General features: G+C 39.6%; 1 protein-coding gene across 8 annotated transcripts in view; it reads left to right on the top strand.

Moving 5' to 3' along the window:
* NUP98 (nucleoporin 98 and 96 precursor) overlaps positions 1–24,004 on the top strand; it is a 118,993-nt gene extending 94,989 nt beyond the window's left edge. For all 8 annotated transcript variants that reach the window (XM_047071140.1, XM_047071139.1, XM_047071142.1 and 5 more), the window contains 8 exons: positions 799–956; positions 1,882–2,025; positions 4,425–4,567; positions 10,021–10,242; positions 12,447–12,688; positions 17,770–17,924; positions 22,441–22,552; positions 22,682–24,004. In XM_047071140.1, coding sequence (XP_046927096.1) covers positions 799–956; positions 1,882–2,025; positions 4,425–4,567; positions 10,021–10,242; positions 12,447–12,688; positions 17,770–17,924; positions 22,441–22,552; positions 22,682–22,899 — 1,394 coding nt within the window. In that variant the 3' untranslated portion in view covers positions 22,900–24,004. The remainder of the gene's footprint in view (positions 1–798; positions 957–1,881; positions 2,026–4,424; positions 4,568–10,020; positions 10,243–12,446; positions 12,689–17,769; positions 17,925–22,440; positions 22,553–22,681) is intronic.
* Positions 24,005–24,254: the final 250 nt, after the last annotated feature.

Raw genomic sequence — 24,254 nt, 5'->3', positions numbered from 1 at the left:
TATACAGAGAGACCACTTGGCCTGGCACGTTTCCAAATGTATTCCTGATGCATGATTTTTTTTCCTTCAGGCCCCTCTCATTTGTGAAAGAAACTCTTTTGAGATGAGAGCCTCAGTTTCTGATAGAATGGTAGTTTATATAGACATGTAAGCACTGACCCATATGTACAAACGAAAGGAGAAAGATTGTTGACTTTACCAGGTTTGTCAGAAGGGGTGAAACAAAGCACTTTTCTCTTAACTTACATCTTAACTGGAAGTTTTCATAAACTGGAATTTCTATCCCCTCACATTCTGGTTAATTAGAATCGTTTTATTGCCTCAGCCCTTTGTACTTAATTTTTAGTAAAAAAGATTATTGGACCTATGAGAGTGAAAGACTCAGCGATTCTTTTTATACCACGCACATATGCTTTTCCTCTAGCTTTCAGTTGGCCATTCCTCAGTGCCATTCTAGTTGGGCATGTTTTCAATTATGTCATCTCAGTTTTCACTGTAAGCCTTTGAATCAGATGATACTTTCCTCCATTTTACAGATGAAGGGTCACAGAAGTAATAGTAGATCTATAATTGAACTCTGTATACTGTACAGTCTATGTAATTTAGGTTAAAGTACTCTGAATATTTTCTGCCCAGGCAGAAAATGGTATGGTGGTGGTCAGTATTTTGTTACTACTGCAGAAAGCAGTCACTGTGTCAAGTTCTCCCTCCTGAGGGCTAGAAGAAATAAGATAATACCTAGTGTTTCCCCAAGTCCGTAAATCCTCAGTGATCACTAGAGTTCTGTTTGTCTTGTAGGTGATCATCGTCTTGCCCTTCTTTTATCCCAGTTGGTGGGCAGCCAGTCGATCCGGGAGCTGCTTACCATGCAGCTGGTGGATTGGCATCAGCTCCAGGCTAACTCTTTCATCCAGGACGAGAGACTGCGGATCTTTGCCTTGTTGGCTGGAAAACCGGTACTTTCCTCTTTTCTCGTACATTTGCATAAATTTTCTCATAAATTCAAGATGGCTTGAGGTTAAGGGAAAGAGCTATCTTTGTAAATTTTACACTGTTACACATATAACTAAGCAACTTGTTTTTAAATTTTAGTGAAGTATTTTCAGATTACAAAGGTACAACATGTACAACATGTACAAAACCAAAAACTGGTTATATTGAAATTAAAACATTAAAATTCACCTTATCCCTTATCATAGTGGTAAACAAGGTAAATAATTTGTAGTCTGTCTTTCCAGACATGTTTTAACTCTATATCAACATATATGTGTGTATATATGTGTGTATTTACATATGTGTGTACATTCAAATAAAATCAATTATACATAGCAGTACACTTATGTATATGGACATTTTTCCATGTTGTATAGCATCACTCTTTTTAAAAGCCACTTCTGTTCATTTTGTGGATGATATACCATAATTATTTTAAGCCAGTTCTCCATTTGCTGCCTGCCTGGTTGACATCTTGATAATCACTTTCCAAAAATGAAATAGCTGGTCAGAATTTATGCACATCTTAAAGTTTTATAAGACATCAGCTGTGGGCAGTGAGAAGACCTCCTCTTCACTCTCTGGTTTTCATCTCAGAGCACCTGTTGTCTAAATCCACCCTGCCCCCAAAGAACTGTGTATTTTATATTTGGATCATTAACACTGCTAATCTAGTTCATTTAAAATGTTACTTAAATAGGGGTGCCTGGCTGGTCCAGTTGGTAAAGCATGTAACTCTTGATCTTGGGGTGGTGAGTTTGAGCCCCACATTGGTCATGGAGATTACTTAAAAAATAAAGAGTTACTGGAATAAGTGAGTGACTTGCAGATCTGAGTAATAAGATGATGTATAACACATAGCTATGATGATGATTTTGTTTCCTGCAGGTATGGCAGGTCTCCGAGGAGAGGCAAATCAACGTGTGCTCACAGTTGGACTGGAAACGCTCCCTCGCTGTCCATCTTTGGTATTTGCTTCCACCCACAGCCTCCATTTCCAGGGCACTCAGCATGTACGAAGAAGCATTTCAGGTATTTGTGTCCAGTAGAGCCAACCAAGTGTCATGGGGGGCATTCTCATTTTGCCAGAAAAGTACTGCAGAGAAAAAATCCATCAAGTTACACTTCATAATACTTTTTCTTAACTCCTTTTTTTGAAAGGACTCTAAAATTGAAATGGACCCAGGAAATCTGATGGGAAACTTTCCTTTTCTCCTTCCTCTAGACAGGGTTACTTTTAAACTTCTTCAAGTGTCTGCTTCTACTTTATTTAGTATGATGTTTCCACAGTTGACTCTTTCTTTTCTTTCTTTTTTTTATAATTTTAATTTTATTTTATTTTTTTTTTTTTTTTCAACGTTTATTTATTTTTTTGAGACAGAGAGAGACAGAGCATGAACGGGGGAGGGGCAGAGAGAGAGAGGGAGACACAGCATCGGAAACAGGCTCCAGGCTCTGAGCCATCAGCCCAGAGCCTGACGCGGGGCTCGAACTCACGGACCGCGAGATCATGACCTGGCTGAAGTCGGACGCCTAACCGACTGCGCCACCCAGGCGCCCCTAATTTTATTTTTTTTAATTTACATCCAAATTAGTGTGTAGTGCAACGATTTCAGTAGATTCCTTAATGCCCCTTACCATTTAGCCCAAATCCACTCCCACACCTCCTCCAGTAACTCTGTCTGTTCTCCATGACTCTCTTATACTTTGTCCCCCTCTCTGTTTTTATATTGTTTTTACTACCCTTCCCTTATGTTCAACTGTTTTGTATCTTAAAGTCCTCATGTGAGTGAAGTCATATGATACTTGTCTTTCTCTGACTAATTTCACTTAGCATAATACCCTCCAGTTCCATCCACATTGTTGCAAATGGCAAGAGTTCATTCTTTTTGATTGCCAAGTAGTACTCCATTGTGTATGTATATATATATATATATATACCACATCTTCTTTATCCATTCATCCACCAATGGACATTTGGGCTCTTTCCATACTTTGGCTATTGTCAATAGCGCTGCTATAAACGTTGGGGTGCATGTGCCCCTTCGACACAGCATACGTGTATCCCTTGGACAAATACCTAGTAGTGCAATTGCTGGGTCGTAGGGTAGTTCTATTTTTAATTTTGTGAGGAACCTCCATACTGTTTTCCGGAGTGGCTGTACCAGCTTGCATTCCCATCCACAGTTGACTTTCTTAAAGCTGTTTTCCTGCCCCCAGATGACAGAGGGTTTTTCTTTATTCCTAATGCTGTCTTACTCCTTTGGGAATTCCTTGAGATACAGCCCAACCTCAAGTTGGTATAGTCCTAAATCACCAGGCCTGAAAAATTTGCCTCTGAATATGATCATATTTCATATGCCTTGACAGTGTTGGAGTTAAAATATTATTCATGTTTTCATATATTTTTTTAATGTTTATTTATTTTGAGAGGGAGCATGCGAACAGGAGTGGGGCAGAGAGAAGGGGAGAGAGAATCCCAAGCAGCCTCCACGCTGTCAATGCAGAGCTCTACTTGAGACTTGAACCCATGAACCGTGAGATCATGACCTGAGCCAAAACCAAGAGTTGGTCTCTTAACTGACTGCACCACCCAGGCAGGCACCCCATTATTAATGTTTTTAAAGCCATAATTTCTTCAGCTTTTTTTTCTTACTGTCCATGTTTATTGTCTTTGATAAACATGTCAGGAGAAAGAGAACACTAAAGAAACTGAATGTAATAAGAATTGTGACAAGAAAGGTAGGAGGATTAGTGAGAGCTATCCAAAGTCTTTGATAGTCCCTTGAAGACAGGTGGGCTATGTCACCACTCAAAATTAAGTTTAAGATCCTTGACACATTCCATTAGGGTGTTACTATCCTTAAATTTTTTTTTCTTAATGTGTATTCATTTTTTTTTTTTTTTAATATTTTTTTTCAACGTTTATTTATTTTTTGGGACAGAGAGAGACAGAGCATGAACGGGGGAGGGGCAGAGAGAGAGGGAGACACAGAATCGGAAACAGGCTCCAGGCTCTGAGCCATCAGCCCAGAGCCCGACGCGGGGCTCGAACTCCCGGACCGCGAGATCGTGACCTGGCTGAAGTCGGACGCTTAACCGACTGCGCCACCCAGGCGCCCCTTAATGTGTATTCATTTTTGAGAGAGAGCACAAGCGGGGGTGAGGCAGAGAGAGAGGGAGACACATAATCCAGAGCAGGCTCTAGGCTCTGAGCTGTCAGCACAGAGCCTAACTTGGGGTTCAAACTCATGAACTGCGAGATCATAACCTGAGCCAAAAGTCAGACGCTTAACCGACTGAGCCACCCAGGCGTCCCAGGGTGTCATCATTCTTAATACATGTGTGTAAGTAGTATAATTGAGACAGGATCACATCTAATGAAACACAGTAGCAGCTGATGTACTGTTGTATCAAATTCTTCCCTTCAGAATTCTTCTGAGGCTGAGAGTTATGCCTGCTCCCCACTTCCTTCATACCTAGAAGGCTCTGGCTGTGTGATAGAGGAGGAGAAAAACTCACAGAGACCACTTCAAGATGTCTGCTTTCACCTTCTAAAACTCTACAGTGACAGGTAAGTCAGAGAGCCACTCATGATAGTCACTTGAGGGCTTAATCAGCCCTAGGAAGTTCTATCCTGAGTCTTTTCCTTTTGATGTGAGGCCAAATTGCCTAAGTTTGTATAAATTAACAAAGTATAATTTATAGTAGTTGAATGCAAAAAACATTGGAACTAGAATTAGAAATCTAAAAATTAATCAACTTTAAGAAGATACATTTTACAAATAATGAAGTGTTCATTTTAACATAATGTAACTGTCATCACAATCAAGATAATAATTACATTAACCCCAAAAAGTTCCCTCATGCCCCTTTGCAATCAATCCCCAACATCCAGACAACGAACTGAGTTTTTGTTACGATAAATTTTGCTCTTCTAGAATTTTATATAATTGGGATCATTCTGTTATCTTTTCACTCATATAATGGTTTTGAGATTTATCTATGTTAATATGTGTGTCAGAAGGATTTTTGTTGCATAATTTATTTATTTGTGGATGGATAGTTTTTCTTGATTTGGGTTATTATGAATAAAGATGCCATGAACATTTGTATCCATAAGTGTTCACATAATTTTACATTCCCACTAAGATCTCTGGGTGCTCCATATCCTCTTCAAAATTTGGTATTGTCAAGGCACCTGGGTGGCCCAGTGGGTTAAGTGTTCTAACTTTTGATTTGGGCTGAGGTCATGATCTCGCAGTTCGTGAGATCAAGCCCCCACATCAGGCTCTGCGTCTCTCTCTCTCTCAGAATAAATAAATAAACTTAAAATTTTTTTTTCTTGTGAGTTTTTTAAAGTTTTTTTTGTTTGTTTTTATGAGAGAGAATGGGGTGACACAGAGGGGCAGAGAGAGAATCCCAAGCTTTGCACCCTCAGCATGAAACCTGATGCAGGGCCCACAGGGCCCAATCCATGAATGGACCTGAATTGAAATAAAGAGTCAGATGCTTAACTGAGCAACCCAAGCACCCCTGGTATTGTTATTTTTTTTAATTTTGCCATTTTGGTGGGTATATAGTGGCATCTCATTATGTGTGTGTTGTTATTGATGTTTGTTTTTGTTTTGTTTTTGAGAGAAAGTGGAAGTGGGAGAGGGGAGAGAGAGAATCTTAAGCAGTCTCCAAACCCAGCTCTGGAGCCTGACCCTGACCCTGATGCAGGGCTCCATCTCACCATTGTGAGATTATGACCTGAGCCAAAATCAAGGCTTGGATGTTTTAACCAGCTGAGCCACGCAGGTGCCCCAGTGTTGTTTTTAAACAAGAAACAGTAGTTTATTTATCCTCCAGCAGTATATAAACACTTGCTATTATTATAGATAATCAGTTAATTAAAACTCTCTCAGCAGACCTATCTTGGCACACATGCTCAGAAACACTACAGGATTTTTTTTCCGTCACAACTAATCACTCATATCTCATTTCAATTCATTAAATACTTTTAGGTATTAGGTGAGTAACTGTGTTAATTAGAGGATCATATAGGTTTATATTGTGGTAAAATCGAAACAACTGAAGTAGTGCTTTAATTTGCATTTCCCTAGTGACTAATGATTTTGAGCATTTTTTTCATGTGCTTATTTACCGTCTATATATTTTATTGCTAAAGTATCTTCTCACATTTTTTTTTGCCTGTTTTTTAAGAGTTCCTGTATTGCAATATTTCTTTATATATTCTGGATATTAGTCCTTTAATCATTAATTTTTTTTAATCATCCTAATATAAAGGCTTGTTTTTTCATTTTCTTTTTCTTTATTTTGAGAGAGAGAGTGTGCACACACATGTACCTACATGAGCAGAGGTGGGGGAGAGAGAGATGGAGAGACAATGTCAAGCAGGCTCTGCACTGTCAGCACAGAGCGCAATACGGGGCTCGATCTCACAAATCATGAGATCATGACCTGAGCCAAAATCAAAAGTCAGACACTTAACCGACTGAGCCACTCTGCGCCCCTCATTTTCTTAATAAAATGAAGAGCAGAAGTTTTCCATTTTTATTAAGTTTAATTAAAGTTTTTAAACTATAAAATAAGGGTGCCTCAGTGGCTCAGTTGGTTAAGCGTCCAACTTCGGCTCAGACTATGATTGCACAACTCATGGATTCGAGCCCCGCATCGGGCTGTGTGCTGACAACTCAAAATCTGCTTCAGATTCTGTGTCTCCCTCTGTCTCTGACCCTCCCCCACTCAATGCTCTGTCTCTCAAAAAATAAACAGGCGCCTGGGTGGCTCAGCTGGTTGAGCGACTGACTTCGGCTCAGGTCATGATCTCACGGTTTGTGGGTTCGAGCCCCGCATTGGGCTCTGTGCGGGAGCCTGGAGCCTGCTTCGGATTCTGTGTCTCCCCCTCTGTCTGCCCCTCCCCTGCTCATGCTCTGTCTCTCTCTGTCTCAGAAATAAACATTAAAAAATTTAAAAATAAACACTAAAAAATTTTTAAACTATGAAATCAACTTCTTTACTAGGCTGTTGAGGCTTTCTGCTTATTCTTGAGTCAGTTTTGATCATTTGCTTCTTCTAAGGAATTTGTTTCATTGAAGTCACCAAGTTTATTGGCATAAAGTTATTCATAACATTTTTCCTTATTAACCTTTTAAAATGTATATATGATCTGTGTCTCTCTCCTGCTTGTTATTGGTAATATGTGTCTTTTCTCTTTTTTTTTCTTGATAGTCTACTAGCTTTTGGTTTTACTGCTTATTTCTATTATGTGTCCAGTTCAAAATGAATCAGAAACCTAAATTTCAAACTTAAAGCAGAAAACAAACCAGAAAATCTTTACAACTGTGAGTTAGGCAAAGATTTTTTTGACACTAAATATACAATCTGTAGAGGAAAAAATTGGTAAACTGGACTTCAGCAAAATTAAAAACTGCTAGTCACTGGGGGCGCCTGGGCGGCTCAGTCCATTGAGCGTCCAGCTGTTGGTTTTGGCTCAGGTCATGATCTCACGGTTCATGAGATTGAGCCCTGTGTTGGGTTCTGTGCTGGCAGTGCAGAGTCTGCTTGGGATATTTTCTCTCTCTCTTTCTGTGTGTCTCTCTCTCTCTCTCTCTCTCTCTCTCTCTACTCCCCCCTTCCTGCTTATGCGCACGCACACACATTTTCTCCCTTTGTCTCTCTCAAACATAAAATAAATAAACTTTTTAAAAAAACTGCTAGTGTTCATTTTCATAAGAGAATAAAAAGACAAGCCACAGATTGGAGGAAGATACTTGCAATTCATATATCTGATAAAGAACTTGTATCCAGATCATATAAAGAACTCTTAAAACTCTGTAATAGTAGGGATGCCTGGGTGGCTCAGTCAGTTAAGCATCTGACTCTTGATTTTGGCTCAGGTCATGATCCTAGGGTCATGGGATCAAGCCCCACATCAGGCTCCGCACTGGGTGTGGAGCCTGCTTGGGATTGATTCTCTCAGACACTCTCTCTCTCTCAAATAAATAAATAAGCAAATAAATAAAACAATAAGAACCTCAATAATAACCCAATTTTAAAACAACCCAATTTTAAAAATAGGCAAAATATTTAAACAGTTCCTTTACCAAAGAAGACCTGGATGTCAAGCACATGAAAAAATGTTCAGCATCAGTAGCTAACAGGGAAATGCAAGTTAAAACCATCATGGGATACCACTACCCACCTATTAGAATGACTGGAAATTAAAAAGACGTACACTACCCAATGTTGTCATAGATGTGGAGCAACTGGAATTCTCATACACTGCTGGTAAAAATGTAAAATGATATTGGCACTGTGGTAAACAATTTGGCTTAAAAAGTTAGACATACCTGCATGCATATGGTCCAGTCATGCCACTCCTAGGTATTAACCCAAAAGTAATGAAAACATGTTTGTATACAGATGTTTATAGCAGTTTTGTTTATAATGGTCCAGACCTGGAAACAAGCCAAATTTCCACCAACAGCTGAATAGGTAAACAAGATGTGGTATACTTATGTAATGGAATGCTACTCAGCAATTGATACACATAATTAGCATAGTGAATCGCAGGATAATTTTACTTGGTTTTGGAAGAGGTGAGACAAAAAAGTACCTGGAAGCATACCTACTCTATGATTCTAATCTATATAAAATTCTGGAAAATGCAAACTGATTAATCATAGAAAGCTGGTTGCCCAGGAAGAGAGGGTGTAAGGAGAGGCAGGAAGAGAGGGATTACAAAGGGGCATAAAGAAATTTTTGGAGGTGATAAGTGTGTTTGTTATCTTGACCTTGGTGGTAAATTCGCAGTGTGTGCATATATTGAAACTTAATGAAAATTGTGCATTTTAAATATGTTTACTGTATGTCAGGTTTTTTTTGTGTCAAAAAAAGAAAAAGAAGGATATATCAAGGTGCCAGAAATAGAGAAACCAGCGCCAGAGGGAGATAGTAAACCTTGTTCTCAGGAAAGATAGAATTGCTGTGGACTAAGACCTTACATAAAAGCCACACTCTGTCCTTCACAAATAGTCTAAACTACACTGTCCAATATAATAGCTGCTATTCACATATGAATATTTAAGTAAAACTTAAAATTAAGTTATTTATAGTATCCACATTTCAAGTGTCTGATAGGCACCTGTATTGACTATTGGCTATCATTGATCAGGACAGATTACAGGGCATTTCCATCATCCCACAAAGTTCAGTTTGACAACACTGGTCTAGAAAAATTCTGTTCATTACCTGAGAAGTGTTAAAAAGTTATAAAATGTCTGGATCTTAGGTGAAAAGGAAAATTATTGATTGGTAGTCTAAGCTCTAAAACTTAGAAGCATGAGATTTTACTTTCTACTATTCTTACGATCTGGAATTGCAAGCTAAGAACTTTACACATTAACTAGTCTAGGACCATTGAAATCTTTGGGCTCCCAGCAGAAGAAAAGGTAAAAGTCTGTATAGGGACACTTTAAAAACCCAGGACACCTGAATGTCCTTATATAAAAAATACTCCCCACTGTAGACAAAATCAGAGGCAAAAATTATAACCCATAGAAGGAAATAACCATCATGAAGACTAGTTAGCTGTTGGAGAGTTAGCACTCCGACAGCTCCATATAATAGAGAAGTTTGAAAGATCCTAAGATAACTATGTGTTTTAAATGGTTAAGAAAGGTATCAACACTAAAGCAAAGGAATGAAGAGTAAGAGTTATGAAGACTCTGTGTACCAGGACAATAAATATCTAGGCCAAACAAATACCAGCATACCTGTCAGATCCCACAGCCACAGAAGAGGAGCTGCCTTCATTTTTGGTAGGCTCTGTAATCTGGCTGAACCTAGAAGTAGATTGATACAGCACAGTCTCAGAAGGAGACCATGTGGTCTATAATGCTTCTGTTCTAGGGTGCCTGCCTTTATTATCTCCTAAGCCATAGCCAGAACAGTTGATTTGTTCAGTGCAGGTGGTCTGCTGCCTTGATGTGGTAACACTCCGCACATTCTCCTTTGCAGACATTATGATCTCAACCAGCTGTTGGAGCCTCGAAGCATAACAGCAGATCCTTTGGATTACCGCCTAAGCTGGCACTTGTGGGAGGTGCTGCGGGCTCTTAACTATACTCATCTCTCAGACCAGTGTGAGGGTGTGCTGCAGGCCAGTTTTGCTGGCCAACTGGAAAGTGAGGGCCTCTGGGAGTGGGCCATCTTTGTCTTCCTGCATATTGACAACTCAAGGTGAGTGAGATGTCATGAACCCACGAGGTACACCTAGGGCTACAGGGGCAAAGAATCAGTCTCTTAGGGTTTAATTCATTAAGTAAGCATCTAGAATGTATTTTCGGTCCAGCCTTGTGATAAACCTTAAGACCGTTCAGTCCACAGCTGTCTCTGTATTCACGTGAACAAGTTAGAAGTGAGACTGTCTTGAGTTTAGTGCCAAATAACGCTGTTTCTCAGGAGAGATCTCTGAACTGCAGTGATCATGGAAAACTTTAGACAAGAACAGGAAATAATTAAGTAGAAGAGGAAGGGTATATCCACATGGGGCAACCCATTAACACAGACATAGATTCAGTTGAATGTGGCATGTTTAGGTATGCAGAAATAATACTTGCTGAGCTGCCTCAGTGGATCTGTGAAGTGATATAATGAGTTGGCAGGGAGCGCCCCTGACTTTTTCTCTCTGTTGCCTTTCTCCCTCTCTGGCCTTCCCTTGCCATCCACCCACGCCTACCCCTCAAGTTTGGTAGCATCATATTTACCAATATATCCTTACTTAGGTGTGTTAGGATTTGGTTCTCTATCCTGAAATCGCCTTTTCCCCATGGTGTGAATGAGATAAATTGATGGAGATTTTTTTTCTGTTATTGGTAGTAGCATGGCATTACACTAGTAACAAAAACATTTATATAGTACTTTGTTGCATAGTACTTTTGTATGGATATACACTCTGTTGTAAATACTTCATATCAAAATTAGTGCTCATAATGACTTTATAAGGTAACACTCTTACAATCTCTGTTTTACAGATGAGCAGCCCAAGGCAGGGAGAGAGTAACTTTTGCTCAAGGTCACATAGCTAGTAAATGGCAGTCTTCCAACTCAAGACATCCAGAGTCTGTGCTCTTAATCATTATGCTGCATTAACTGTCATGTGATACAGTGTGAAAAGGAGTTGAGTTTTGTAGTCAGACTTGCCTCAGTTCTAGATCCATCATGTACTCACTTTGACCTGGAGTAAAGCTTACTCTTTATCTATAAAATCATACTATTAATCTGTATCTAATCAAAGGTGGTTGTGGGATTAAAGGAGGAAAAGTTGGGGCACCTGGCTGACTCAGCCAAGTGTGTGACTCTTGATCTTCATTTGGGTCATGAGTTTGAGCCCCATGATGGGCATTGAGATTGCTTAATTCAATTTTTTTTTTTTTTTTTTTTACAGAAAGAGAGTAGAAGTATAAAGCATCTAGCACAGCCTTCCCTTAAAGGAATTTCTCCTCTTCTCCCTTACCAGGAAGCAAAATTATTTCATACTTTTCCTTTGAGTTTATTTAAATAAATTCATGGGGAATTTCAGAGGTTAAAAGTCTGGCTAATAAAACTGATGATTCAGAGTAGGCTCAAGCAGATCCTATTTCTGTTTATTTATTTAATTTATTCAAGTTATCTCTGTATCCAATATGGGGCTCAAACTCACCACCCCCTACTGAGCCAGCCAGGTGCCCCTGATAAAGAATTTTTAAAAGAAACAGTTAAGATGAGATTGGGGGGTCCTCGAAAAGCCTTGAAAGGTGTTCAGAAAAGAATCTAAAATGAGAATACTTGTTTTGATATGAAATTTAAATGGCTGGTCCTTAGGCCCAGATAGATAAGGACTCTAAAGGGACTTGAGATCAGAAAGAATGAGGGTAGCCTAAATCTAGAGGTAGAGAGAAATGAATTAGGAAAGTTGGTAGTTTTGAAGGGGGAAAAAAAGCAAACAAGGACCTGGAAGAGGCCTTACCTTTAAAAACTACTTCGTTTACTTGTACTGACCATATGGGAGAAAAGGAAGGAAGAAGGTTGGGAATGAACTGCAAACAACTGCTCTGTGCAGAATAGCATTCTCCTATCCTAGTCCTTGATCTCCTGTTACAAGAAAGAAAATAAGGAAAAGAAAGGGAAAGCCTTTTCTTAGCCCTAGACAACCTTCCCTAGAGTATTAGTTTTCAGACTTTTTTGATCATGAAAACATAATGTGCTTAGATACTATTTCATTTAAAAAATAAATGTAGATATGGTGACTTTTTTTTTTTTTTTTTTTAAGTGAAGTTTGAAGTCCAGTAAGGGTTAAGACTTGCAGTTTGAGAGACTATCCCATGGATCACTCTGCGTTGTCTGAGGCAGTCTTCTCCATCAATGAAGATAGAATTTATTCAGCATTGTCTTTCTTCTTGCAGCGTGCGTGAGAATGCTGTTCGAGAGCTGCTTACCCGGCACTGCCAACTATTGGAGACCCCTGAGTCTTGGGCTAAGGAGACTTTCCTGACCCAAAAGCTTTGTGTGCCTGCTGAGTGGATTAATGAGGCCAAAGCAGTGAGAGCACACATGGAATCTGACAAGCATTTGGAGGCCCTCTATTTGTTTAAAGCTGGACACTGGAACCGCTGCCACAAACTCATCATCAGGCACTTAGCTTCTGGTGAGTCCTTCTAGGGCCCGTGTCTCCTGAAATTACCCCAAATTCTTCCAGTCTCTGAATGCCATGATTAGTCTGGCCAGAGATGATATTCTCTATGGGACTTTGAGGTCTTGCATCAGATTACACTTTGCAAGAGTTCTCTGTGCAGAGGAAACGTGGCCTGGAGGGGCTAGAGGGACAGGTTGACAGCAATATTGTTACGTCACCATTTGCCAAGGATATGCTTGATATGCATGAATTATGTTAAACTCTTCGTGTACTTAGGGAATTTTATTCACCAAAATTAAAAAAGAGATATTATAACTGATACCATAGAAATACAAAGGATCATTAGAGACTACTGTGAACAGGTACATACCAACAAATTGGACAATCTTGAAGAATTGGATAAATTCCTAGAAACATATAGCCTTCTAAGACTGAATCATGAAGAAATAGAAAATCTGAACAGACGAGTTACTAGTAAAACAGATTGAATTGGTAATCAAAAAACTCCCTTGGGGTGCCTGGGTGGCTTGGTCGGTTAAGCGTCCGACTTCGGCTCAGGTTGTGATCTCACGGTCTGTGAGTTCGAGCCCCGCGTCAGGCTCTGTGCTGACAGCTCAGAGCCTGGAGCCTTTTTCAGATTCTGTGTCTCCCTCTCTCTCTGCCCCTCCCCTGTTCATGCTCTGTCGTCTCTCTCTGTCTCAAAAATAAATAAATGTTAAAAAAATTAAAAAAAAAAAAAAACTCCCTACAAATAAAAGTCCTGGACCAGATGGCTTCACTAGTGAATTCTGCCTAACATAGAATTAATACCAATCCTTCTCAAACTCTTCCAAAAAATAGAAGAGGGGAGAATACTTCCAAACTCATTTTATAAGGTCAGCATTATCCTAATATCAAACCAGACAAGGATATCATAAGAAAGACCATATTGGTACAGACCAATATTCCTGTTGAACAAAGATGTAAAAATTCTCAGCATATTATTAGCAAACCGAATTCAATACATTAAGAGGATTATACACCATGATCAAATGGGATTTATAACAGGGATGGTTTAACCAAACAGTGTGATACACCATATTAATAAAATGAAAGATAAAAATCCTATGATCGTCTCAAGAGATGCAGGAAAAGTATTTGACAAATTCAGCATCCATTTATGATAAAAACTAGTTGGCATAGAAGGAGCATACCTCAATAATGAAGGCCATATATGACAAACCCACAGCTAACATATTCAATGGTGAAAAGCTTTCAGCTTTTCCTCTAAGATCAGGAAGAAGACAAGGATGCCCACTTTCACCACATTTGTTCAACATAATATTGGAAGTCCTGGTCAGAGCAGTTAGTCAAGAAAAATAAATAAGAGGCATCCAAACTGGAAAGGAAGAAATAAAACTGTATTGTTTGCAGATAACATGATTATATATAGAAAACTCTGAAGACTCCACCAAAAAAACTCTTGGAATAAATGAATTCAGTAAATTGCAGGATACAAAATCAATATATAGAAATCTGTTGCAATTCCATATACTAATAATGAACTATCAGAGAAATGAAGAAAACAATCCTATTTTCAATTGCATCGAAAACAATGCTATTTTCAATTGCATCTAAAAGAATAAAATACCTAGGAATAAATTTAACCAAAGAGATCAAAGACCTATACCCTAAAAACTATGACAGTGATTAAAGGAAATTAAAGACACAAAGAAATGGAAAGATATTCCATGCTTGTGGATTGGAAGAATTGATATTGTTAAAATATCAATCTACTAAAACAGTCTACAGATTCAGTGCAATTTCTGCCAAAATTCCAGTGGCATTTTTCACAAAAGTAGAACAAACAACTCTAAAATATGCGTGGAACCACAAAAGACCTCCAGTAGCCAAAGTGATCTTGAGAACGAAGAACAAAGCTGGAGACATCACACTCCCTGATTTCAAATTCAGTTAGAAAGCTGTAAGAAACTAAAACAGTATGGTATAGGCCTGAAAACAGACACATAGATCATTGGAACAGAGTAGAGAGACCAGGGGGTGCCTGGGTGACTCAGTCGATTAAGTGTCCGCTCCCGATTTCAACTCAGGTCATGATCCCACATTCATGAATTCAAGCCCCATGTTGGGCTCTGCTTAGGATTCTCTTCCCCGCCCCTCCCCTCTCTGCTTGTGCTCTCTGTGTCTTAAATCTAAAAAATAAACTTTAAAATCAAGAGTAGAAAGCCCAGAAATAAACCCACACGTATGTGGTCAATTAATTTATGACAAAAGAGCCAAGAATATACAGTCTTCAATAAATGGCATTGGGAAGACTGGACAGCCATATGCAAAATAATGAAACTGGACCATCGTCTTACACCATATACAAAAGTTAACTCAAAATGGATAAAGACTTGAACTGTAAGACCTGAAGGCATAAAACTAGAAGAAAACATAGGTAGTAAGCTCCTTGACATCCATCTTGATGATAATTTTTTTTTTTTTTTTTTTTGGATGTGACACTAAAAGCAAAGGCAACAAAAGCAGAAATAAATGGGACTACATCAAGCTAAAAGCAGCACCTGGGTGGCTCAGTCAGTTGGGTGTCTGACTTCAGCTCAGGTCATGATCTCGTGGTTTGTGAGTTCAAGCCCTGCTTCAGGCTGTGTGCTGACAGCTCAGAGCCTGGAGCCTGCTTCAGATTCTGTGTCTCCCTCTCTCTCTGCCCCTCCCCTACTAATGCTCTGTCTCTCAAAAATAAATAAATGTTTAAAAAAAAAATTTAAAGAACTCCTAAAAATAACCAAAAAAAACCTGATTGAAAAATAGGCAGAGGAAAATGCCTGGGTGGCTCAGTTGGTTGAGCATCTGACTACAGCTCAGGTCATGATCTCACGGTTCGTGAATTCGAGCCCCACGTCAGGCTCTGTGCTGACAGCTCGGAGCCTAGAACCTGCTTTGGATTCTGTGTCTCCCTCTCTCTCTGTTTCTCCCCTGCTCGCTCGTTTTCTCTCTCTCTCTCTCTCTCTCTCTCTCTCTCTCTCTCTCAAAAATAAGTAAAGATTAAAAAATTTAAAAAAAAATAGGCAGAGTATCGAGTAGACATTTTCCTAAATAAGATATATATAGATGGCTCACAGTTACATGAAATGATGTGTGCCACTAATCAGAAATGCATGTCAAAACCACAGTGAGATACCACCTCATCCCTGTTAAAATTGCTGTTGTCAAAAAAAAATAAATAAGGCTGGTGAGGATGTGGAGAAAAGGGAACCCTTGTGCACTATTAGCGGACATGTAAATTGGTGCAGCCGCTATGGAAAACAATATGGAGGTTCCTCAGAAAATTAAGAATAGGGGCACCTGAGCCCCTCAGTCTGTTAAGCATTCAACTTTGGCTCAGGTCATGATCTCGCAGTTTGTGAGTTCAAGCCCCACATCGGGCTCTGTGCTGACAGTCCAGGGCCTTGGAGCCTACTTCAGATTCTGTGTCTCCCCCTCTCTCTGCCTCTCCCCACTCACACTGTGTCTCTTGCTCTCTCAAAAAGTAAATAAAATAAACATTGGGGTGCCTGGGTGGCCGAGTCGGTTAAGCATTCGACTTCGGCTCGGGTCAGGATCTCATGATTTATGAGTTCCGGTCCATGTCAGGCTCTATGCTGACAGCTCAGAGCCTGGAAGCCTGCTTCGGATTCTGTCTCCTCCTCTCTCTGCCCCTCCCCCACTTGTGCTCGGTCTCTCTCTGTCTCTCAAAAATAAATAAATGTAAAAACAATTTTTTAAATAAAAAAGTAAATAAACATTAAAAAAGAAAAAAGAAAAGAAAGTTAAAAATAGAACTACCTACCATATGATTCAGTCATTCCATTTCCAGGTAGCTATCCAAAAGAAAAAATGAAAACACAACTCGAAAAGATACATGAAACTCCATATTCATTGCAGCATTATTTACGGTAGCCAAGATAGGGAAACAACCTAAGTGTCTATCAGTGGATGGATAACGTGTGTGTGTATTGTATATATAGGCAGTGGATTATTATTCAGCCATAAATAAGAATGAAATCTTAGTATTTGCAACAATATGGATGGACCTCAAGGCATTATGCTAAGTCAGAGAAAGACAAATACTGCATGATATCACATTATATGGGGAATCTTTAAGAAAAAAATAAAAAGGCTTATAGATACAGAGAACAGATTGGTGGTTGCCAGAGAGGTGGGAGGTGGAAGTGGGCAAAATGAATAAGGGAGTCAAAAGGTACAAACTTCCAATTACAAAATAAATAAGTCATGAGGATGAAATACACAGCATGGCAACCATAGTTAATAATACTGTGTTGCATATTTGCAAGTTGCTAATAATAGAGGGGGAGCCAGGCTGACTCAGTCAGTGGAGCATGCAACTCTTGGTCTTGGGGTTGTGAGTTCAAGCCCCACGATGAGTGTAGAGGTTACTTAGAAATAAAATCTTTAAAAAAAAGAAAGTTGCTAATAGAGTAAATCTTAAAAGTTCTCATCAGAAGAAAAAAATAATTCTGTATGGTAACATAACCAGACATTGTGGTTGATCATTTTGCGATATATGCAAGTATTGAATTGTTATGTTGTGTATCTGAAACTAACATAATGTTATAGGTCAATTATGTCTCAAGAAAGAAAACAGAGGGGTGCCTGGGTGGCTAAGTTGGTTAAGCATCCGACTCTTGATTTCATCTCAGGTCATGATCTCACAGTTTCGTGAGTTCTAGCCCCATGTCAGACTCTGCACTGACAGCGCAGAGCCTGTTTGAGATTCTCCCTTCCTCTCTGCCCCTCCCTGGCTCATACCCTCTTCTTCTCAAAAATAAATAATAAATTAAAGAAAAAAAAGAAAGAAAAAGAAAACAGAAAAAAACACCCAGATATCTCTGTTTGGGGAACTGAAGCAAGAACTTTTACACATTTTTCTTTGGAGAATTTCAGGATATCTACTTGAAATATCTATGCAATTCTCTAGTTTGACCCAACATTATTTCCCCTTCCTTCCTGTTTTGGATTTCTGTCATGTCATCTGTGTACTTTTGAGAACCTATACTTGTGCAGACATAGTGCTTAATATTTTGTTTCTTCAGATGCCATCATTAATGAGAACTATGACTACCTGAAGGGGTTCTTGGAAGACTTGGCACCTCCAGAGCGCAGCAGCCTAATCCAGGACTGGGAAACATCAGGACTTGTTTACTTGGACTATATTCGGGTCATGGAGATGCTTCACCAGATACAGCAGGTACCTGAGTCTTTGAACTACTGCTTGGTTTTCTTTTTCCCTGGCCGTTAAAGCCACAGAGACCTCAAAAGGCCTGAGCGACCACTTGAAAAACTTAATGGCAAAGATAGAATGGTCAGTGCAAAAGGGATGTTTTGATGAGGCTAATTTGCTGTAATCACTATGACAGCTGTATCAAAACTTAAAAAAAAACTTCTGTTTTGTACTTATTACCAGTGGTACGTACAGTAGACATGCCCGAGGCTTGTCCATAGTCTCCCCTTGTCTAGCCCTAGTTTGAGTGAACAACTCAGGGATGAGAGAGATAGGAAGGTCAGAGATTTGGTGAAGGTAGTTTCATACATCATTTGGCATGTTTAAAATTGCAAATATTAACCGTTTTTTTAGTCTTCATTAAAATGTATTGGGGTCAGTCTTGATAAGATCATAAGAGAGACCTCCATTGCTTATAGCAGAAAGACCAAACTCTGGAATATAGAATTAAAGCCCATATAAAGGCTTTTACCTTTCACTCCTGCTTATTCCTACTAGTGTTACCCCCACATTCCAGATGCCACCTTCTCTAATCACACTAAATTACTCATGGATTTTCCAGCAGAATTTGTTTTATTTCACTCTTGAGCACACATACATTCATCCTTTAAGATCTGCATTGCTGGAGGCACCTGGGTGGCTCAGTCAGTTAAGCATCTGACTCTTGGTTTCTGCTCAGGTCACGATCTCCTGGTTCCTGGGATAGAGCCCTCCCTACATGGGGCTGTGTGGTCACAGCACAGAGCCTGCTTGGGATTTTCTGTCTCCCTCTACCTCTATACCCATAGCCCCCTCTCTCTCAAAATAACCTTAAAAAAAAAAAAAAATCTACATTGCTGTAAGCTCTACTTTGTTCTCGTTTTCCCCAAGAAATGTTTATTGCACTTTATTTTTTACTACCAAAGCACTTGGTACATTAGTCTACTAACTTTATTTTAGTTACTTATCTACATCTGTCTTGCAGTTATCATGAGCACCTTTTGGGGAGATCTTCTTTAAGATTAAAGGTAATAGAACATAGAGGTTAAGAATCGAGTTCTAGAGCCAAACTGTTAGATTCAATTAATGGTTCTCTCACTCATTAGCTATGTGACTTTAAGCAAATAAGTTAATGGCACAGATTATCATAGATATCTGACAGTTGTCACAAAGCTTAAACAAAATACACTGTGTTTTAGCAGACTACTTTATATATACTAAGTGCTTAGTAATTATTATCTGTTACCCTTATCAGAATCCCCGCTACTAGCATAGTGCCTGGCACATAATATGCATAATTTATTTGCTACATGTTTAAGATGGATTAAGAGCATCATCCCTAAATTATCACTGAAGAAAACTCTTTTCTAGTTGAACATTAATACTTTAACACAATCTAGTTATTGAGAACTTACTATGTCCCAAGCACTGGTGGATTTGGGGGATATGAAGGTAAGCAGTAGTGTATGTTTTACCCTTACCAAAGTAATCATTTTGTTGAGGAAGATATTTCCAGGTAAACCAACAGTTACTGTAGAATGATACGTGTAAGGATTAAGCATAGAGTATCTTACAGCAACACATAAATTGAGTACCTAACCCAGTCTGAGGGTTATAGTAAGGCTTTCTAGAAGTGAGTCTCATTTCTTTCAGATGAAAAAGAAGGATGGGTGGGACAGAATGCTTTAGCAGAGAGAATAGCGTAAGTATGAGTCTAGAGATCAGAGAGATCGTAGTGCTTCCAGTGAACTTTTAATAAGAGTAAGTATTGGTGTGTGGAGTGGAAAGGGAAACCGTGTAGGTGTAGTAAAATCACAAAATTTCTCACCTGGACTGCTGTAGTAGACACCTAATTGGCCTCCCTGCTTCTACGCTTGTTCCTTTACAATTTATTTCCACACAGCAACCAAAGTGATCCTCTTTTTTTTTTTTTTTTTAATTTTTATTTTAACGTTTATTTGTTTTGAGAGAGTGAATGAGTGGAGGAGGCGCAGAGAAAGAGAATCCCAAGCAGGCCTCAGCGCTGTCAGCACAAAGCCCAATGCAGGGCTCGATCTCCTGACCAGGAGATCATGATCTGAGCTGAAATCAAGAGTCAGATGCTTAACTGGCTAAGCCACCCAGGTGCCCCAAAGTGATCTAATATACAAATCATATAATCTCACTCTAAAATCATTCCAGGGGCTTGTCATTTCACTTAGAATAAAGTGCTCCTTAGGAAGTCTTAAAAGCTCTGCATGAATAATTCTTACCTTTTTCGTGCCATGGACCTCCTTGACAGTCTGGTAAAGCCCATGGATGGCTGTCTAATGTGTTTTGTTGCAAAAATTTGAATACATGGGATTACAAAAGAAACCAGTTATGTTAAAATATAGTTACCAAAATATTAAGAACTTATAGTAAGTAATAAGTGCTTTATTAAGATCTTAAATAACAAGCTCAGCAGTGGATCTTCTGACTACTCTAATTTTGAAATACTACATTTAAAAATCACTAACAACTGTAATGTAATATGAAAATAGCTGTGATTTCTGCTGATGACAAAGTCACAGTTATTGCTTGACATCCACATTAATAATTAAATGCTAATTTTTAGTAAAAAAAATTTTAGTAAAAATTTTTCCCAGTCCAAGTTCACAGACTTTCAAAATTCTAAGGACCCCAGTTATGATCCACTGGTATATAAAACCTCTCCAGTTTTATCTTTTTCTATTCTCCTCTTTAAACTCTGCATTTTAAACTGCTTTTAAACTCTGCACCCAGGTACCTGGATAGCACTCAGTTGGTTGAGCGTCTGACTTCAGCTCAGGGCATGATCTCGCAGTTCATGAGTTCGAGCCCTGTGTTAGGCTCTCTGCTGGTAGCTAGGAACCTGGAACTTGCTTCGGATTCTGTGTCTCCCTCTTTCTGCCCCTCCCCCCACTTGCTGTCTTTCTCAAAAATAGACATTAAAAAAAATTTTTTTTTAAACTGCATTTTACCATTCTTTGCATTCCCATCTTGTAGTTTTAGCTGTTCTCTTGGCCTAGAAAGCTTGACCCTCTCGTTATTAAGGTCTCTAGTTAGATATGACCTTCCTCAAGGAAGCCTTTCCTGATCCCCCAATCTGAAGTAGCCATCCAGTTTTTCTACCACATTACCCTCTTTGAATCATCTGCATAGCTTATGATTCTTTAAGATTTATTTCCAATGCTTTCTTTATTTTCTATGAATTTCTTGAGAGCAAAGACCTCATTTTATTTACCACCTTTAAAAGTCCAGTTGAAGACTGGATTATTTTGGATAAAAAAGTACTTGTAGAGGTGTTAAATGGTAGATTCTGCAAAGCCCAAAAATAGATTCAATGAGAGAGATACTTCGTGGAAGGGTTGAAGGAGCATTTGGTGAAGGAGGAGGTATTAGTATAGTTAATGTAAGAGTTTGAGAGAGGAGGGCTAACCAAGAGTCACATGTGAGACAAACAGGAATAAGATGCTGCTGGAAAGTATTCAGAACATAATAAAGAATAAAAAATACAGGGTTCCTGGCTGGCTGAGTTGGAAGAGCATGCAACTCTTGATCTCAGGGTCATGAGTTGGAGCCCCACACTGGGGGTAGAGATTACTTAAATGAACTAAAAAAAAATTTTTTTTTAAAGAATAAAAATACAGGGGTTCCTGAGTGGCTCAGTTGGTTAAGCAATTGACTTTGGCCCATGTCATGATCACCCGGTTCGTGGGTTCAAGCCCCACATTGGGCTCTCTGCTGACAGCTCAGAACCTGGAGCCTGCTTCAGACTCTGAATCTCCCTCTCTGTCTTCCCCTCCCCTGCTCACGCTCTGTCTCTTTCTGTCTCTCAAAAATAAATAAACGTTAACAAAAAAAAAAAGAGTAAAAATACAGACTTGCTTTTTAGAAAGGTCGCTCTGGCTACCAGATAGATGGTAGGGAAAAGGATGTAATGGGGATGACACTGAAGATAGTGATCAAGGTCTTAAGTAATGATAACCTCAGCTAGGGTAAGTGGCCCTGGAAAGGGGAGTGGAAAATTGGAATATTAAGCTAAAGATTTAGTAATCATCAGCACATTAATCATAATTGAAGCCATAGGAATGGATCGCGACACATAGAGGGCATACAGTGAGAAGAGGGTCCTGTGGTATTTTAGAGAGGGTTGTGAACTTGGAGTTAGGATACCTAAATTAAATACTAGTTTGGGCTCCACTTTTTACTTACTGTGCATTCTTAAGAAGTCATACAATTTCTCTGAGCCCAGATTTATCTGTATTTTTGGTGCCATGTTAAAGCTTGCTAGTTAAAATGGTTCATGAATGCTAATCTCCAGACTTGCCCAATCTGGGGCTCTATGTACTATATGTTACTTTCCTCTGGTGGATTACTGCTGAGGTTGCGCCTTGTCCCGCGGGTTTTCTCTGTTGTTTCAGAGCATTGCATAGTCCGTCTATGGATAGAATTGGGTGAGGGACCTCCTCTTGGCCTAACTGGTTTCTCTGCTTCTTTGTAGATGGATTGCTCGGTTTATGAGATGGAGCAGTTACACACCAAAGTGACCTCACTGTGCAACCGCATACAGCAGATCCAGTGTTACAATGCCAAGGATCGCCTGGCCCAGTCAGGTAAGCCTCCATCCTTTCCCTGCTTCCTGCCTGCATGTTTCCTGTCTTTATGATTATTATACCTCTGCCCTGATGCCCTCCCTTCCCACCCCTCATCCTTGGTCCCCACTCCATTTTTTTTCTCTCCAGACATGGCCAAACGTGTAGCCAACCTGCTGCGGGTGGTATGGAGCCTTCGGCATGCCCCTGATGCAACCTCCGACTCAACACCAGACCCTCAGCGAGTCCCTTTGCGTCTCTTGGCTCCCCACGTTGGCCGACTCCCCATGCCTGAGGACTATGCCTTGGAGGAACTGCGTGGTCTCACACAGTCCTACCTGCGAGAATTGACTGTGGGAAGCCAGTGAACCCCAAGTTCCTCCCAACACACTCACATGCTCATTCACACTCACCACACAAAGATCCTTTGCATTGAGTTGATTGGCACTGTTTGCCATTCTCTTGGTTAGCTGTGGAATCCATCCTGTTTTCCTGCTGCCCCAAGCAGCAGCCTCCATTTGTTCAGGGCTTTTCTTAATACTGAACAAAACGTAAGGGCTTTTGGAACCCAAAAAGGAGTCAAGCCTCTTTTTACCATCCTTAAAAAACCGTTCTTTTTTTTTTTTTTCTTTTGAAAAATGATCAATAAAACACCTTTGGCAGAATCCCCCTCAGAGAACCAGGGAATCCTTTTCCACTCTCAGCCATTCTGGATCTTGTGGCCCTCCATGCCAGCCTGCTACCCTACTCCTACCTCAGCCCTTTTATACTAGGACAAATGTGTTAATCAAAGACTGTCCTTCCTTAACAGACGAACTATCCACACAAGGAAGGAGAATCTGTCTCTTAAGTAGGTTGATAACTTAACACTGTTTTAGAGTCCAAAGAGGGTTGGACTGAGTTAGGAATCAGTAACAGGGTCTTTCTGACTCATTTAGGGTAGAAGTCAGTGCCTGCCGTGGAGGGATGAATCTTCAAGGCTTGTTTGTTCTGCCTTGAATGTTGCATGAACACCAAACCTTTCCTGCTACCATGTGCAGGAACTCTTAGTCACAGACCCCATGTCTCTGGGAAGCTCCAGAACTCAGTTTGATCCCTGGTTTTCAGTCATCTTGCTAGGCCTCCATTCTGGATTTCCCTGAAGAGTTTGGATAAAACATGGCAGGTTGGGTAGCCCTCCTCATCCTTTCTCTTCTAGCCCAAAGCATTTCCTACCCATTGTCTACAGTCCTAGAACATAAAACCATTACTGAGGCAGGCAAGGAGCTTGGCTTTAGGGGCTTTAGTGGAGGGCCTTTGCTACACTGCTGCCAGCTATGGGGAGTCCCAGGTAAAGACCTGTGACAGCTGGTATTAGGTCTGTCACAGACAACATGGCCACCTCTAGGTCTTTATGCATGAAGATTATGTAAAGGTTTTTATTAAAAAGTATATATATATATATAAATAAATGATCTAGATTATTTTCTTCTTTTTCTGAAGCTACTTTTCTTAAAAAAAAAAAAATAAAATGAAATGTTTATAGCATTCCTGCTATTGGCCTTTTCCCTTTGTGTTTTTTGAGCCTTCTTACCCCAAGGAGCTTTATAGTAGCCTCAGTTGATCTGCAATCTAAACGGAGATGGGGCATGGGTTAAAGAAAGAACAATCAAAGGCTAAATTTATGAGCAAATTTAGGGGTGAGTAGGTTGAGATTATTAATCCTGTTTATATAAAAATATTT

Source organism: Lynx rufus, unplaced genomic scaffold, assembly GCF_022079265.1.
Source record: "Lynx rufus isolate CCGP_SWC_20201006 ecotype Redwood Valley unplaced genomic scaffold, mLynRuf1.p SCAF_9, whole genome shotgun sequence".
NCBI lineage: Eukaryota > Metazoa > Chordata > Mammalia > Carnivora > Felidae > Lynx > Lynx rufus.
This window is presented reverse-complemented; position numbering and strand designations above follow the sequence as displayed.